At 45.9% G+C, this 15703-nt stretch overlaps 1 protein-coding gene across 1 annotated transcript in view; it reads right to left on the bottom strand.

Moving 5' to 3' along the window:
• Positions 1 to 9575: 9575 nt before the first annotated feature.
• Positions 9576 to 15703, bottom strand: part of LOC128836127 (sodium/hydrogen exchanger 10-like) — a 239766-nt gene continuing 233638 nt past the window's right edge. The window contains exons 24-26 of the mRNA XM_054026143.1: positions 15308 to 15484; positions 12450 to 12570; positions 9576 to 9858 (exon numbers count right to left, since the gene is read on the bottom strand). Of these exons, the coding sequence (XP_053882118.1) occupies positions 9755 to 9858; positions 12450 to 12570; positions 15308 to 15484 (402 nt within the window). The 3' untranslated portion in view covers positions 9576 to 9754. The remainder of the gene's footprint in view (positions 9859 to 12449; positions 12571 to 15307; positions 15485 to 15703) is intronic.

Genomic DNA, 15703 nt, shown 5'->3' with positions numbered 1-15703 from the left:
CAGGCCTTTTCTGATTATCAGATGCAACAAATGACGTCCAATTTTATTGACCAGTTTGGCTTCAACGATGAGAAGTTTGCTGATCAAGATGACATCGGGAAGTGAGTATGACTTTATGCTGGTTTTAACTTGGGATTTTCTTCTTTATTGCATCATTTCAAATTTGACTGTGTTCCAGTGATTAATTGCAGCCTTGACTGATGCCGAACTGTCTGCATTTGGCCTTGTTTATCAGCGCTAACGTGGTCAGTTCTTATACTGAGTGCTCCAGGAAGAGCAGATTAGCTTCCCTGAGCAATTTTTCAGAGCAACACTATTTCTTTCCTCCCCCCAACCCGCAGTAACTACATAAGAGAACACATTGCTTGATACTATATAATTAGACTTCTTAATATCAGACTTGACCTATGGATCTGTTCTCTTATTCACAAGACCATTGGCACATGGCTCTGGTGTGGGCAGAATTCATAGGTGGGATAGTTTTTAGGCATAGGAGATAGACATGGGGTATTATTCTACACCATGGTGCATAGCATAAATTTACTTTTCCTGGCCAAGTTGGCAGGAGCAACACATCCATGAGTGTTCTTTTCTGTAGGGGACAGTAAGGAAGGGCTTCATAAATCTATCTATGGTGAAGAGCAAAGCAGTTCAGAGATACCTTAACTGTAGAAATGTAAGTGAAGAACTTAAAAATAGGAATAGTTTTAGTCCAGGTAAAACACAACGCAAGAATCTGTAGGATGATCCCTATTTCTTACAAAAAAGTAAAATGGACCATGCTTTTGAGAATCCCTCTTGAAAAATGGAGTGAATTAGTTTCTATCTAATCCCCAAATTTTATTATATTGAATTACGTGTGCAAGGCGCAAAGTATCCTTTTTAAAACAAATTTGAAAAGAATCCAAGACAGCAGTTAAATATTAAAGGCAGATTAGTGTTGTCATACTGATTATTGATACTATTTTGTAGGACAAGCTACAGTAAGGTATGGGAAACTAATTGAGGTTGACTCCTGCCTTCTCAACAGGGAAGGGAATTGTATATGAAACCTCTGAGTGTAGAAATGAAGATTCACTTTCAGGAGGTGGGATTCTGTAGAAAAGAGGTCAATTTAAATTAGTTAAATATACTTGGGTAGCAGTATTTTTGGTATACAACTGCCATAGGAGCTAGTTTACTGTACTGCTTGGGTGAGTCTGTCAAGAAGATGACACATAATTAACAAGATGCTTATATAAATATAATGCAGATCCCTTGAGGTGTGCACTCTGCCTAGATGTTATGCCTCGAGCTACCACTATGAATTTGGTCCCTGATATCGCCCATCAAAAACCACACGGCTCTCATAAAAAAAAAAATCATCTATATGAGTAACTTCATTGCTTGGAATCTTACCTATTTTCTAGCTGTAAATGCTGGCTATTCTTTAGTTACTTGCATGGCGGTTCAATTATGTGATTCTAGTCCTTTTATGTAAAAGGAATATTGTTAAAATTGTTGGGCCTAAAAATTGATCTGCTTTGACTTTGACGGTCAGATCTAACGAACTGTAAATGCTGTTTCTCTTCTACCCCCTCCTCCAACAGATCTTTAATGCAGTGAGGATTTAGGGGAAGATTAACAAATGCACAGCTAACTTTAAACTCACTCATATACGTGCTTAAAGAGAGAATACCTGTGAATTGTCCTGAAAGGCTGGCAGACTTTCCCCCCTATTTCACACCTGCAGGAAGGGTATTTTAGACATGAGGAATACTGAATGTTTGCAGTCCTTAAGATGAAACTCTGCAGGTAGGCTCGCTGTGGAGAGGTCAGTTTTTAGGCCTAAAGGGACAATAAATGTTAGTTTTTGAAGTCGAGCGGAGTAGCCGGCCAAGTTGGAGCAGGCCTCTCTGGATGTCCGGATGCCCTCCATGCCGGAGGCCCTGCAGGCGGCCCGGGATGTTATGTCCATGCCGGTACCAGGAGCACCACCGATGTCGGCCCCGCGCTCCTGAGGCAAGCCACCGCAGTCGCCCCCAGCTCGGTACTGGTCTCAGTCGAGGTAACGTTCCCGATGCCGTTCGCCGCCCAGTGACGGCTCAGGGCAAAGTCTACGTGGATCACCCTTGATGCCCACCAGGCTGTCTGATTGGGTTCCATCTGACCGAGACTCTCGGTACCACTCCGCCTCAAGGAGCGAACACCGACGGGACCGAGACAGACGTCGCCAAAGGTCCTCATCTCGGAGGGGTTATCGTAGCTGGTCATGGCATGCACGTCGATATCATTCCTTTTTGGCATCCGCTCCAGACCCCGCCATGGCACTGCCTCCGCAGCCCCGGGTATCGATCGCTGGCGTCTCGCTGTCGCAGGTCCACCCGCCGGAGCTGATCGCGGAGCAACTGTTACGGATGGTACCGGTCCTCCATGTTGGGATTGCAGTCCTGTGGTCAGCACCGCTCCCAGCACCGTCAATCCTCCCGGTCTGGGGACAGCGGCAGGTCATATGTCAGCCCGGCCTCCCTTCGAAGTCGTCCACGGATGGGTGAGGCCAAACAGCTGGTCCTGCTGGTGCCACAGCAGATGCAGTGGCACCAGGCCCCAGGGGTGGCCCAATGGTACCAGTGGGCACCGTGGCCTCTGACGCAGCCCCCAGTGGCTGGAGCCTCAGAAGGGCCATCGGCCTCCCTCTCCAGACCTCCGAGGAAGGAGTTGTGGGATGTACATCCTCGGCACCATGCCCGGAGACCGACCAGGCGGTGGACCCTCCGGTGTTGGTGGACACCCAAAGTACTGCACAGCCTCCTCGCCCTCCCCAGATGAGGCGATTACAGCCCCTCCTTCCCCCAGGAGGACTTTAGGCCCCACCAAGAACTCTTAAAAAGGGTGGCATCAAGCCTCCACCTCCAAGCAGAGGAGATGGAGGAGCCCTCGGGTTCCATGTTTAATGTGCTGTCCTTCTCGGCACTGGACAGGGTGGCCTTGCCTCTCCATGAAGGGGTGGCAAAAATTTCATATGCCCTGTGGCAAACACCGGCCTCATTGGCCCCCATCTCCAAGAGAGCGGAAAGCAAGTATTTTGTACCAGCCAAGGGGCATGAATACTTATACACCCACCCTGCTCCTAACTCCCTGGTAGTCGAGTCAGTCAACTACAGGGAGCAACAGGGCCAGCCAGCCCATACCCCGAAAAATAAAGATTTACAGAGGCTGTATTCTTTTGGAAGGAAAATTTATTTATCCTCGAGCTTCCAGTTACAGGTGGCAAACCACCAGGCTCTCCTGTGCCAGTATGAGTTCAATCTGTGGGGCCCCCTGTCCAAGTTTGAGGACTCCCTCCAGGAGTGTGACAGGAAGGAGTTCAAAGCGCTGGTGGAGGAGGCTACAGCAGCTGCCAGGGCAACCTTGCAGGCAGCTTCGCGTACAGAAGACACAGCCACGCGGTCCATGGGCTCAGCGGTGTCCATGAGAAGGGTGTCGTGGCTCCTGCTCGCTGGACTGTCCAGTGAGGCGCAGACCTCCCTGCAGGACCTCCCGTTTGATGGCAAAGCTTTGTTTGCGGAACAAACGGATACAAAGCTGCATGGCCTGAAAGACTCGCGCACGACTCTCCAGACTCTGGGTCTCCAAACTCCGGCTAAAACTAAATTCAAGCCGCAGCAGACTCCTGCTCAGGCCACCCACCCAAAATATGAGACCGCTTCTAAGAAGTCATTTGACTATAAGAGGTGCCCACAGAGGCAGTCTTGCCCTGCCTCCCAGCTTGGGTCCTCCAAGGGCAAGCCGGTGGGGGAAAAGGTGGTTTTGATGGGACGCCTGGGGGCACCCTGCCAGTTCTCATCAGGGATCCACCCCCAATAAAGCTTCCTTTCGCCAATCGGCTGTGGGCTTGAGTGGCCGCGGCTGACCTTGGACCGATGGGTCCTCAACACCATCTCCTCAGGCTACACCCTCCAGTTTACTTCCTCCTTGCCCCCGTCCTTCCTGGGGGACCCCTTGCATGTAGCCCTGCTTGAGCAGGAGGTGGGGCGGCTCCTGGGCCTAGGAGCAGTGGAAGTGGTAACCGGGGAGTTCAAAGGCAAGGGGTACTACTCCCACTACCTCCTTATCCCGAAGGCCAAAGGTGGGCTCAGGCCCATCTTGGACCTGTGAGGCCTAAACCAGTACATGGTGAAGCTCAAATTCCACATAGTATTCTAGCCTCCATCATCCCCTCCCTGGATCCCAGGGACTGGTACGCCACCCTCAATATACAAGACGCGTACTTCCACATTCATATATTGGAGGGGTACAGACACTTCCTTCGTTTCACGGTGGGGCAGGAGCGCTACCAATTTACGGTCCTCCCATTTGGCCTGTCCACAGCCCCCAGGGTATTCACAAAATGTATGTCTGTGGTGGTGGCCCACTTCAGGTGCTGGGGGGTCCAGATCTTCCCCTATCTGGACGATTGGTTGGTAAAGAGCACCTCCCGGTCGCAGGTGTGGGATCAAGTGGTGCTCCTGTCCACGTGCACCATTTTGGGCCTGTTGGTAAACAACACCAAGTCCACACTAGTCCCAGTTCAACGCATAGAGTTTATCGGGGTGGTCCTGAACGCCTCGTTGGACAGAGCGTCCCTCACACCAGACAGGTTCGACACCCTGAAGGTGCTCATTGACATGGTCACAAGGTTTCTGGTGCCAACAGCCAGAGCGTGCCTCCAGTTCTTGGGTCGTATGGCAGTGTGCACATATGTGGTCCGTCATGCCAGCTCTGGTTGGCCTCGGAGTTCTCCCAGGCCAGGGACAGGATGGACAAAGTCCTCACAATGCCAGAACCAATGATCACCTTCCTAGGGTGGTAATCCTTCCTGTGAAATATGCTCCAAGGGGTCCCGTTCAGGGGCAGGCCCTGGCGCTGATTTCAGATGTGTCGGGCCTGGGATGGGGGGCCCATGTGGGGATGTTCAGATCCAAGGTCTGTGGTCGGCTCAGGATCTGACTCTCCACATAAATGTTAAGGAGCTCAGAGCGGTACGGCTGGCGTGCATGGCCTTCCACTCACACCTGGAGGGCCGGGTGGTCAGGGTCCTCACAGACAACATGGCATCAATGTCCTATATCAACAGGCAAGGTAGGGTCAGATCGTCTGCTGCAAAGCCCTCAGGGTGTGGGACTTCTGTATAGCCCACATCTGCCTACAGGCCTTCCATCAGCCAGGTGCCCAGAACGCGCGGGCGGATTGCTTGAGCAGAGACTTCTCCTCTCAGCATGTGGTCTCTCCACCCAGAGCAGTGCACAGACTTTTCCAAGTGTGGGGAACTCCCCAGGTGTACCTGTTCGCGACTTGGCAGAACCATCGCTGTTCCTGGTTCTGTGCTGGGGGCTGGGACAGGGCACTATCTCCAATGCCTTCCTCCTGTCCTGGTCAGGCCAGTTTCTCTATGCCTTTTCCCCCATTCCTGCTGATCGGCAAGGTCCTGGAAAAGATAAAGACTGACAAGGCCCGGGTCCTTCTGATTGCCCCAGCATGGTTCAGACAGTATTGGTACAGGACCCTCATGGGCATGGCGGTTGCCCCACCATGGCTGTTGCTGTCCCGCCTGGACCTGCTCTCCCAGGACCAGGGCTGCCGCCTCCACCCCAACCTAGTGCCACTCCACCTCATGGCATGTCTGCTCAATGGTTAGGTAGGGAGGAAAGGACGTGCTCAGAAGGAGTTTAGCGCATCCTCCTAGTAGTCTCTAGTGGTCAAAGTGGTCTCAGTTTTCCAGATGGGCGGATGAGCGGGGCATTTCCCCGGTGGCTGCCCTGATCCAGCTTATCCTGGCCTACCTCTTTCACCTTAGAGCCCAGGGCCTGGTGCCCTCGTCAGTCAAGGTGCACCTGGCGGCCATATTGGCCTTCCATCCACCGGTGCAGGGCCACGCGGTATTCTCCCATGCTATGACTGGCCGATTCCTTAAGGGTTTGGATCGTCTCTTCCCTTATGTTAGGCCCCCAGTCCTGCAGTGGGACCTAAACTTGATGTTGGCCCGTCTCAAGGGGCCCCTGTTTGAGCTGCTAGCCATGTGATCCTGGTCGCAATCACGTCAGCTAGGCGGGTCTCGGAGCTCAGGACCCTGACCTCTGAGCCCCCGTACATGGTGTTTCATAAGGATAAGGTCCAGCTCCACCCATACCCCTCATTCCTCCCGAGGTGGTCTCCACCTATCACATGGGTCAGGACATTTTTCTGCCAGTCCTCTGCCCCAAGCCCCATGCGTCCAGTGATGAGTGCCACCTCCACACGCTGGATGTGAGACGGGCTCTGGCTTTCTACCTGGAATGGACTAAGCCGTTCAGAAAGTCCTCGCAACTGTTCGTTGCCTCGGCCGAGCGCATGAAAGGTCGGCCAATCTCCACTCAGCGACTCTTCAACTGGATCACCTCATGCATCCGTACCTGTTATGGCCTGACGGGAATCCCTCAGCCACCAATTGTGAAGGCGCACTCGACTCTGGCACAGGCCTTATTGGCTGCCTTTTTGGCCCACGTCCCCATTCAGAACATTTGTAGGGCTGCCATGTGGTCTTCAGTGCACACGTTCACCTTACACTATGCGATCATCTCCCAGACCAGGGATGATGCCAGGTTTGGCAGAGCTGTGCTCCGTCCCGAGAATTTGTGATCTCCTACCCACCTCCAACAGATATAGCTTGGAATCACCTATTGTGGAATACACATGAGCAATCACTCGAAGAAGAAAAGTTACCTTTTCCGTAACTTGTGTTCTTCAAGATGTGTTGCTCATGTCTATTCCACATCCCGCCCTCCTTCCCCTCTGTTGGAGTAGTCTGGCAAGAAGGAACTGAGGGTGGGGGGAACACGCAGCTCCCCTTATACCTCACCATGGAGGCGCCACTCCAGGGGTCGCTGGGGCGCTCCTCTACAGGTACTTCTAGGGGAAACGTGGTGAGCACGTACATCTATTGTGGAATAGACATAAGCAACACATCTCAAACACCAGTTACGGGAAAGATAACACTCTTTTTTTCTCATCTTCTCTCCTGTAACTCCTCTATTTGCCCCAGAAACCCTACCTCATCTCATCTCCTGTCTCTCTCTCACATCCCCCTCCCTTACCCTTCTCTTCTGACTCTTTCCCCTCAAACACAAGCATTCTTTAGTCTCTCCTGTCTTTAAAAAAACAACAACAACAACAAAAAAACCCAAAATTTCATTTGCTTCTCAAACTACTGGCAACCATTTTCTTCTTTCTGAAATCTTGTCTTCAGTGATGCTGTCCTCCCCTGGTTCTCCTTCTACTATCTCTCTAATCACATCATTTTGTCCTTGGGAGGTTCCTCCTCATGTCCAACTTTCCAGGACAATTGTTGTTTGGTCCCCTTCTCTTTTCTCTCTACATCTTATCTTGGGGTAGTCTCATCTGGAAACAAATTCAACTATCATCTCTGCCTTGTGATAACCCAAATTTACATGTTTAATGGCTAATACAAGTTTAACTAACTTTTCTTATTGCTGCATAAGTATGTAGCTTTTGAAATTTTGCTTTCATTGTCAAGTTCTCCCATTGAGTGAAAGTGTCCTGCAATAACTAGGAAAGGACTTTCAGTGGGTATGTGTAACCTCCATTGCCACAGAAAAGGCTTCTTGATGGTAAAAGGATTGTTTTCTATTACTAACTGCCACTAAGTCATGGTATGGGTTTGGGTGACTGGAAAAAAGCGCTTTGTGCAAATGAGGTGCAGTGCTCAAACTTGTTTCATAAAAATTTTAATAACACTATATGTTGTCAATAGAACAACAGAACAATAGAACAACACTAAAGGAGATAAACCTGAACAAACTAGATTTCACAATAAAAAGGGAAATCAATTATACCAACAACAAAAAATCCATTAGGGTATTTGGGTATAGTAGACTCTAAACTCTTCTCCTTCAAAGACTTCTGCCTGGATTTCTTGTGTGGTAGCTGATGGTGCTGGAGCACTTTAACCCTTCATAAAACTGACTCAGCAATGGATTGTCCTTGAGCTGCCAAAGAAGTATTCTGTTTGAAGAGGGGAAAATTTTAAAAATACATTTCACATGAATTTAATGTAATTGATATGCTATGAGACATTTCTATACTTTGAAACAAAAATTTAACTGGTAGTGCTTCATCCGGTGGTTTAGGTGTTGCCAGAAAAGAAAAAAGAAAAAAAAAGTGCAGTCCGCCTAGTTGAAAGACTTCAAAACCAATACCACCCACACTTACCACAGATCAATTCCTAGCATTTTTACATCCAAGCCTCCAGGAAACCATGTATCATCTGCCCCCCACCAAAAAATCTGGGAAAGGTGTGTTTTGAACCAGGTTTGGAAGGTCATCAAACAATGCAATTCTTTAGTCTGAAAGATTTCTTTAGGAGGAATGATATTCAGTTGTCATAACCTGAGGTGGAGATCCCAGCAAATTGAAGAAATAAGTGTTTTTTCAGGAACACAAGAGATTCTGATGCCCTTCAAATGACTAACTATGGCACTGTGATTCATGTGCCAGGGAACGGGGACATTATTATGAGTGAAACTGGATGAGGTACACCATCCATTGTGGTAGGCATACGTTGGACTCGTGAATCTTGGAAGGCTATAGGGGTACCTTCTTAGCCAATATCTCCTGTGACCTACATAGCATTTAGAAGCTGGCACATCTTCCATAGTAATTTATGTTGGTGCTGCTGGTGGCTGCTACTTTATTAAGTACTAGAGTTAGAGTGTAAGACTCACTGTCACAAATGTCTTTTTCCTCCTTTTTTAAATGAGGTTCCTGTCATGAGCGAAGCACTGCAAGAATGGGGCAGAGTAAGGACCCCCTGAAGGTCTGGGTGGGTAAGAGACTGACACTACCAGAATCATAAAGGCACTCTGGAATGATTAGGATCATCAGGGACAATTGGAAGAGAAGGGTTGATTTCACCAACAGCCTTAATCTGTATTTTCTTCTTTGTTGTGGCTGTTGACAACAGTGCTACGTTGTCTATTCTTATCAAAATATGATGGCTCTTCCAGAATAAACTGAGGGACAGAAGTGGAAAATTTGCAGGTTATGGGATTTTGATAGCTATTGGATGAGGTGTTATAATTGGACTTTATATTAAAATATAGTTTATTCCTATTTTTAAATAAAAACCAGGATTTGGGAGGAGGGGGGGAGAAATAGTATATTTAAATAAATAAACAGAATATCGTGAACTCCAACATGTGGTAACAGAGAAAGTATGTGCCATCCTATTACTTTTAAGACTCACTAAAGGAATATTAAGGGGTTGTGTGTAGGTTTAATTCCATTTTTTTACTATAGAATTAGTGTTAATTCTCTCTTCATCTGTCCATATATATATATACAATGGCAGATGAAGACAACTTAGACACTGGTTTAAAAAAATCTCTACATCTGGAATGTCTGGAGCTGAGGAATTCCTACTAGAGGACCCTCAGTTTGGATATTTACTAACAGAGCCAGAGTCTACTGACTCAGGGCATGATGCAAAGCACATCTCTTTTCTCAGCCTTTTGCCTGGATGAAGGAATGGAGGGATGTAGCTATTACACTATATAGTTAAATATTAAAGAGGGCAACAATCTTTTTGTTTTCTTAGTCACTATGTTGTCTTATTCCTCTACATTCACTCAGATATTTGTGATGACCGCTTTTGGAAATGTAAAAATAAGTATAATCCCCTTACAGTGAACATTCTTGTCTTTTGTCTTGTACAGTATTCTTAAGGTTAAATTGAAAGTGCTCACTTCAAAACAGATTTATATTTGGTATGTTTCAAACTTACAGAATCTGAGCGTAATGAATGATGACTGCTACCATCTGTTTCCACAATCTTTCCAATGGTTACTGTATGTGCAAAAAATATTGTATTAGTGATACTATAAAAACAATCTATTCAAATTCAATTGTAAAAATTTTTTTGGGGGGTGGGGGTGTGTAGTGAGTCGGTGTGGCTCCCCTCCTGTCCGGAAGAGGGAGCCCACGTGCAGGCACCAGAGTGGGTGGGACCACCACCGCCTGTCCACGCCCCCCGGAAGTCAAGGGGCGGGACAGGAAGTATAAAGGCCGGCCGCCAGAGCTCAGTCGGCGGCCAGCCACCGGAGGGAGCAGACGTGCGGCCGGGAGCTCCCGGCCAGGAGACCGTCGAAGACCGAGGCCTGGACCCTAGCTGGCCTGAGCTACCCCGGGCCCGCTACGAGGAGGAGCTGCCGGAGCCCGTTCACGCCCGCTACTGGGAGAATCCCTGGGAACCGCACCCCACTAACCCTGAGGGTGAGACTGGACCCGAACCCCTTCGCCCCTGCTGCTATCCAGAGGAGCCGCCTGAGGACCATTGGCCGGACTTCCCGGCAGAGCTACCAGACTTGCCGCCGAGCCCGGGCAGAGAGGAGCCCATGCAGGTGGACTGGCCCGATCCCGGCGCAACGAACGAGGTAGGCTTTGAGGGGGATCACGGAAGTAGCCCGGGGGTAGCCGACCCCGGTCCGGCTGCAACTGAGTGTGAGCCTATGTCAGTGTGTTGCGGTCTGGATACCCCACTGACCAGCAGCGGCAGCAACCGCTGTTAGGGCCCCGGGCTGGAACGCAGTGGAGTGGGTGGGCCTGCGTTCCCCCCTGCCACCCTCCGCACAGGTGGCAGGCTTCCCCCTCACCCAACGCTCGGCTACAGAAGCCTAGGCGTACCTTATTTGAACTATTTGCTCGCTCAGCCCCTGCAACAAGGGCCTGAGCCTAACTGTGTTTGCCCCGCCCTGATCCAGGGCCTGGGCTTTGAACTATTCACTCGCTCAGCTCCCTGCAAACGAGGGCCTGAGCCTAACTATGTTTGCCCCGCCCTGATCCAGGGCCTGGGCTCTGAACTGTCTGCTCGCTCAGCCCCTGCAACCAAGGGCCTGAGCTAACTGTGTTTGCCCCGCCCTGATCCAGGGCCTGGGCTCTGACTGCCTGCTCGCTCAGCCCCTGCAACCAAGGGCCTGAGCTAACTGTGTTTGCCCCGCCCGGATCCAGGGCCTGGGCTCTGATCTATTTGCTCGCTCAGCCCCTGCAGTCAAGGGCCTGAGCTTTAACTGTGGTTGCTCCGACTCTGCACTAAAGAGCCGGAGTTTCGGGACTAACTGACTGCTTGTTCCCACAGTAGTGAGTCGGTGTGGCTCCCCTCCTGTCCGGAAGGGTCGAGCCCCGGCTAGGACCTACTACAGGGTGTTATAGAGGGCAGTGTGTCCCTTGCTGGCAACAGATGGTACATAGATATGTCCATGCTAGGCTAGTCCCTTGGTATAGACTCATGAGTCCTTTGTGATTGTCATCTTCATGTTTTCCATATGTAGTTTGTATAGTAATTTGTTTACTTCCTGCCAAAATCCTCAACATTATAGTACACTGCACATACACTGGTCCCTGATGTGTCACTTCAGCACATCACTGGAGCTCTAACTCAGGGTAGCACAGAGACAAGCAAGAGAATGAATAAGGGCTCATCCCCCATTGAGAGGTTATACAAGCTGGGAATAGAACAAAGATCTCTAATATGGCAGACAAGTCTCGGCCACTTAACCACACTGTCTGACAATTTTTCCCCCTGGGTTAGACTGTCTGACTGTTAGATTGTAGCTACTCCTACACATGTACCTACTATTTGTGTGTTACACTTCCTGTTCTATTGGCTACTTCCTAGAAAAGAACCCTGCTGATGACACATTATGGAGGGAGGGGTTTGTTACAGATGCATATAGTAGAATTTGGTTGTTTTTTAAAAACCTAGAACATTACAATTTAAAAAAAAGAGTACAATTAAGATTGAAAGATCATTCACTCAAAAGTTAAGAATTGCTAGAATACAGATTGCCTCTTCATGGATGGCAGATATAGAATGGTGGAAGGGTGGCTAGGAGGCAGATGCATAGCATAATGCCGGAAGAGACCATTAGATCGTCAGTCTGTCCCCCATTCAATGCAGGCCATAGAATTTCACTCATGGTAAGTCTACACTACAGTGCTACATTGGCACAACTGTGCCACTGTAGTGCATCTGGTGAAGACGCTATGCCAATGGAAGAGTGCTCTCCTATTGGCATAATTACTCCACCTTGCTGAGATGAGGGGGGGGGAAGAGGCTTTTTCACACCCCTGAGTGACATAGGTTAGATCGACTTAAGCACTAATGTAGACCTGCCCTCAGTTACCTCTGTGTTCAGACCAATAACTTGTATTTGACTGAAGCAGGTGGGGAGTGAGGGAGTTATAGTTACTTAATTTTAATACTTTTTCCATCTAGATGCCTCTTGAAAATGGTTTGTTTTGGTACGTTACCAGGAGTATTCTACTTCCAATTCCTAATGTAGCTGCAACTAGTCTAGATAATTAAGTGCTAAATACCATGCATTTTTACACATTTTTAAAGTATTACATGCACATGAGAGAGAGAGACTCTTCCTCACCCCGCCTCTGACGAGATGAATGATATTGATCCACATTACTGCATTTTCTACTACTCTTCCTCTCCATAGTGGTGGTAGGTGGTATAATTAGGAGTTTTGTTATTGCAGAAGTTCCTTGTACCTAAAATATTGCCAGAACCAAAACTTAGCATAGGAAACCACACCACTACAATCCTCCTTACAAAACCCATTCAGTGCACCTCACTTCTGTCTTGCAGCAACCTGTCCTCATCCTTTCTGTAGTACATACTGCTTATCATACTGCATTTTGTCAAATTATATGTTGGACTTCACATGTCTGAGGCATAAACAGCTAGACTCAAGACTACCTGATTTATTTTTACTAGTGACCCAATCCATGTTTGAAACATCTGAAATTCACCCCTTCTGTCCCTTTGTGTCAGATCTAGTTTTAAACCATAAACTATAGTATAACCATTAAACCTTTAAATATCTCATGTACGCAGTTTCATCAAAGTATAGTTAATTCTTAAACACTGATTGCTCCAGCAGCTTCAACAACCCAGAGCTAAATATTTAAGTTTGTAAACTTCATGTAACCCAACAGGTATCGAAAGTTCCTCAAGATTTCTTCCCTGCCCTTAGCTCAGCATGCCTGCTGAGCTCCTAAATTCTGCAAGTTTTCCTTGGTTCTACCACATCCTGCAACCCTCCTGGGCATACAGTTTTCTTGCCTGAGTCACCTGCCACATACTTCGTAGCTCTCCCAGGTGCCATACCTCAATCCTTCCTCCTAGTTCCATTTTTTTAGTCCATGTAGATTTTAAAGGCTGTAGGAGCTGTTGTAGTGCCTGCTGACTCACTAAAGGTCTGCCTATAGGTCCTGTGGACATTAAAAGTCCAGAAGGAGCAAGAATCAAGGCATGGCGTGTGGAGAAGAAAGGGAGGCTGGGGAGTAGTGGGAAGCTGACTTGAAAAGGTTTCCTGGCTGGGGAGCCAAGCATCCAGTGTTATGCAGAGCTCTTCAGTGCCACAATGTTCCTTGGGTCTCAATGCCCTGCAAAGTGTTTTGGCTCACATGCCCCCCTCTAAAGATTTTGGGTTCTACAGTACATGCAATCAGCAAAAAAAAAAAAAAAAAATCCCATACAAAAAACTTTCTCTAACTGAAGTTAAGATTTAGAGCACATACCAAAGAAATATGAGCCATACTATACAACAATTAAATTGACAATAAAATGAAAACAGGAACAAGATTTGAATATGTTCAAAGTAAGAAGGTGGCAGATTTTATATCACAATCTATTAAAAAAATTAAAATATTGAAATGAGAAGAAAACATAAACCACTGGTGTTAAATATTATGACAGTTAAAAAACACAGTGAAAGAATTAATCAGAACAAACAATCCTACAACATTTCCTGAAACATTGTATAGTAGCCACTTCAGAAACAAATTATTTTTCAAAGTTGATACTTGTGACACATCTAAATATTAGCATTTAAAGGCAAGTATTTAAATTGTAAATATATATGTTGTATAGTTTAAAATATTTTTATAAAAATATAAAATATTTTATAAACTTGAAATAAATATTTTCTAAGTGAATTTTAAATTAAACTTTAATGTAACTTGATGGATACATCTTTATATTCATAATTGCATAGTGTAGCACTTAAAAAAAAATCCAGTGGGATCCCAGTGCAATACTTATATTGTGCTCAAATACAACAAATTCTATCACAGACTACATCATAGCCAATTAACAATTTATAAAAAGCACAATCTTCACGTACATAATCGATTACACTTATAAACAAGCACCCAACCAAAACTACTTTAACTACTGCCCCCTGTAGTCAGCAAGAGTAATATATGAAAAGCCAAGCAATTTTCTTCATTTGCAGCAACAAGTTGGAAATTATCAGTGATCAAGCACACTGGAATATTTTACTCTTGGTTGTTCAGACATTCTGCAAATTCTAGCCTTGCAAAAAGACAAACTTTAATTAATGAATAAATAGCATGCTGAAAGACCTAATTAAAAGCCAAAATTAAAGATAACTTCAGCAATAGTATAGTATATCCCTTAGAATTCTTATTAGATATAAAAAATAACACATCATTAAAAGTAGAGATGTGATCATGAAAATCCTTAATTGTGTGAATCAATGGTTTTTAAAACAAGGTTGTGCCTGTAGATAAGAAAGGGATAAAAATTAAAATTGTAAGATAACATTCTAGAGCCAGAGTTAATGTCATTTTGATTGACCATTTGCTGTAGATGATATACATAAATACTGAATGAGACCAGATGAAAACCTGCCCTTGCTGTATAGTGTATTTGATATCACTCTGGATTTCATAGGGTTTTTTATGTTTGGGTTGGTTGTACCTGCCAGCTATCTTAACTGTTACAAAATTTAGTGTTTTTGTTTGGAATTTTACCTATGGCATTGCAATTATTAAATAAGTATGGTGGAGCAGGAGCATTGGAGTTAAAGTTGCATTAGTGTTTTCATTGTCGCATGGGCATTAGTTTCCTCAATTTTGTGTTGTGATTTGCCAGATTAATTTGAAATAATTTTCGTTTGTAAATCGCTCATATAAAAAGAGTTGGTCTCCAAACAGAGTTTGAACTAACCCAAACAAAAGCTCAGCTATGGCAATACAAGACATTCAAATAAGATCCTGATTAAATATCTGTGCTTTACATTATGTTCTCTACTTGAAAGGAGGAGTCTCTCTCATTATTTTCTAAGAATCTGAAAGCATCTTGCAACATTCCTGTTATTTTTGGTACTCTGATGATTATTTTGTGGAGGAGAGAGATTTCTGAGGATGTCACTTTTTATTTTCCAGATTGTAGACTTTTGATAACAGTAATGCTTCTTACCTGATAGCAAGTTTTAGGTAAAATACAGGGTGCAAAATAATGTTGCAGTTGTTGACAATCTTCTACACTTCCATGTACAAGAATAACAACATCCATGGATCCATCATAAATATCGCATTTGACGTGGGTTGGTACATCCATCATATAAGCATGAGTCAACTTTTTACATGACCAATCCTGCAATTAGAAGCCATGTAAAATGTATTATTTTTTCCATAAATAAGAACATAACAAAAAGCCTTGTACTGTACATTTTTGAACCATTTGATTTGTCCAAAATAAATTATATTCCATAAGAGGAGAATCCAAATATGTAATGTATTTTAGCTATGTAGATATATTTTTTGAGAAAGGAATCTTATCTGATAATCAGTTTGTGTGTCAGTACACACAAAT

The sequence above is a fragment of the Malaclemys terrapin genome, chromosome 4, assembly GCF_027887155.1.
Source record: "Malaclemys terrapin pileata isolate rMalTer1 chromosome 4, rMalTer1.hap1, whole genome shotgun sequence".
Lineage (NCBI taxonomy): Eukaryota > Metazoa > Chordata > Testudines > Emydidae > Malaclemys > Malaclemys terrapin.
The sequence above is the reverse complement of the archived record's forward strand: the minus strand, read 5'-3'. Positions and strand labels throughout refer to the sequence as shown.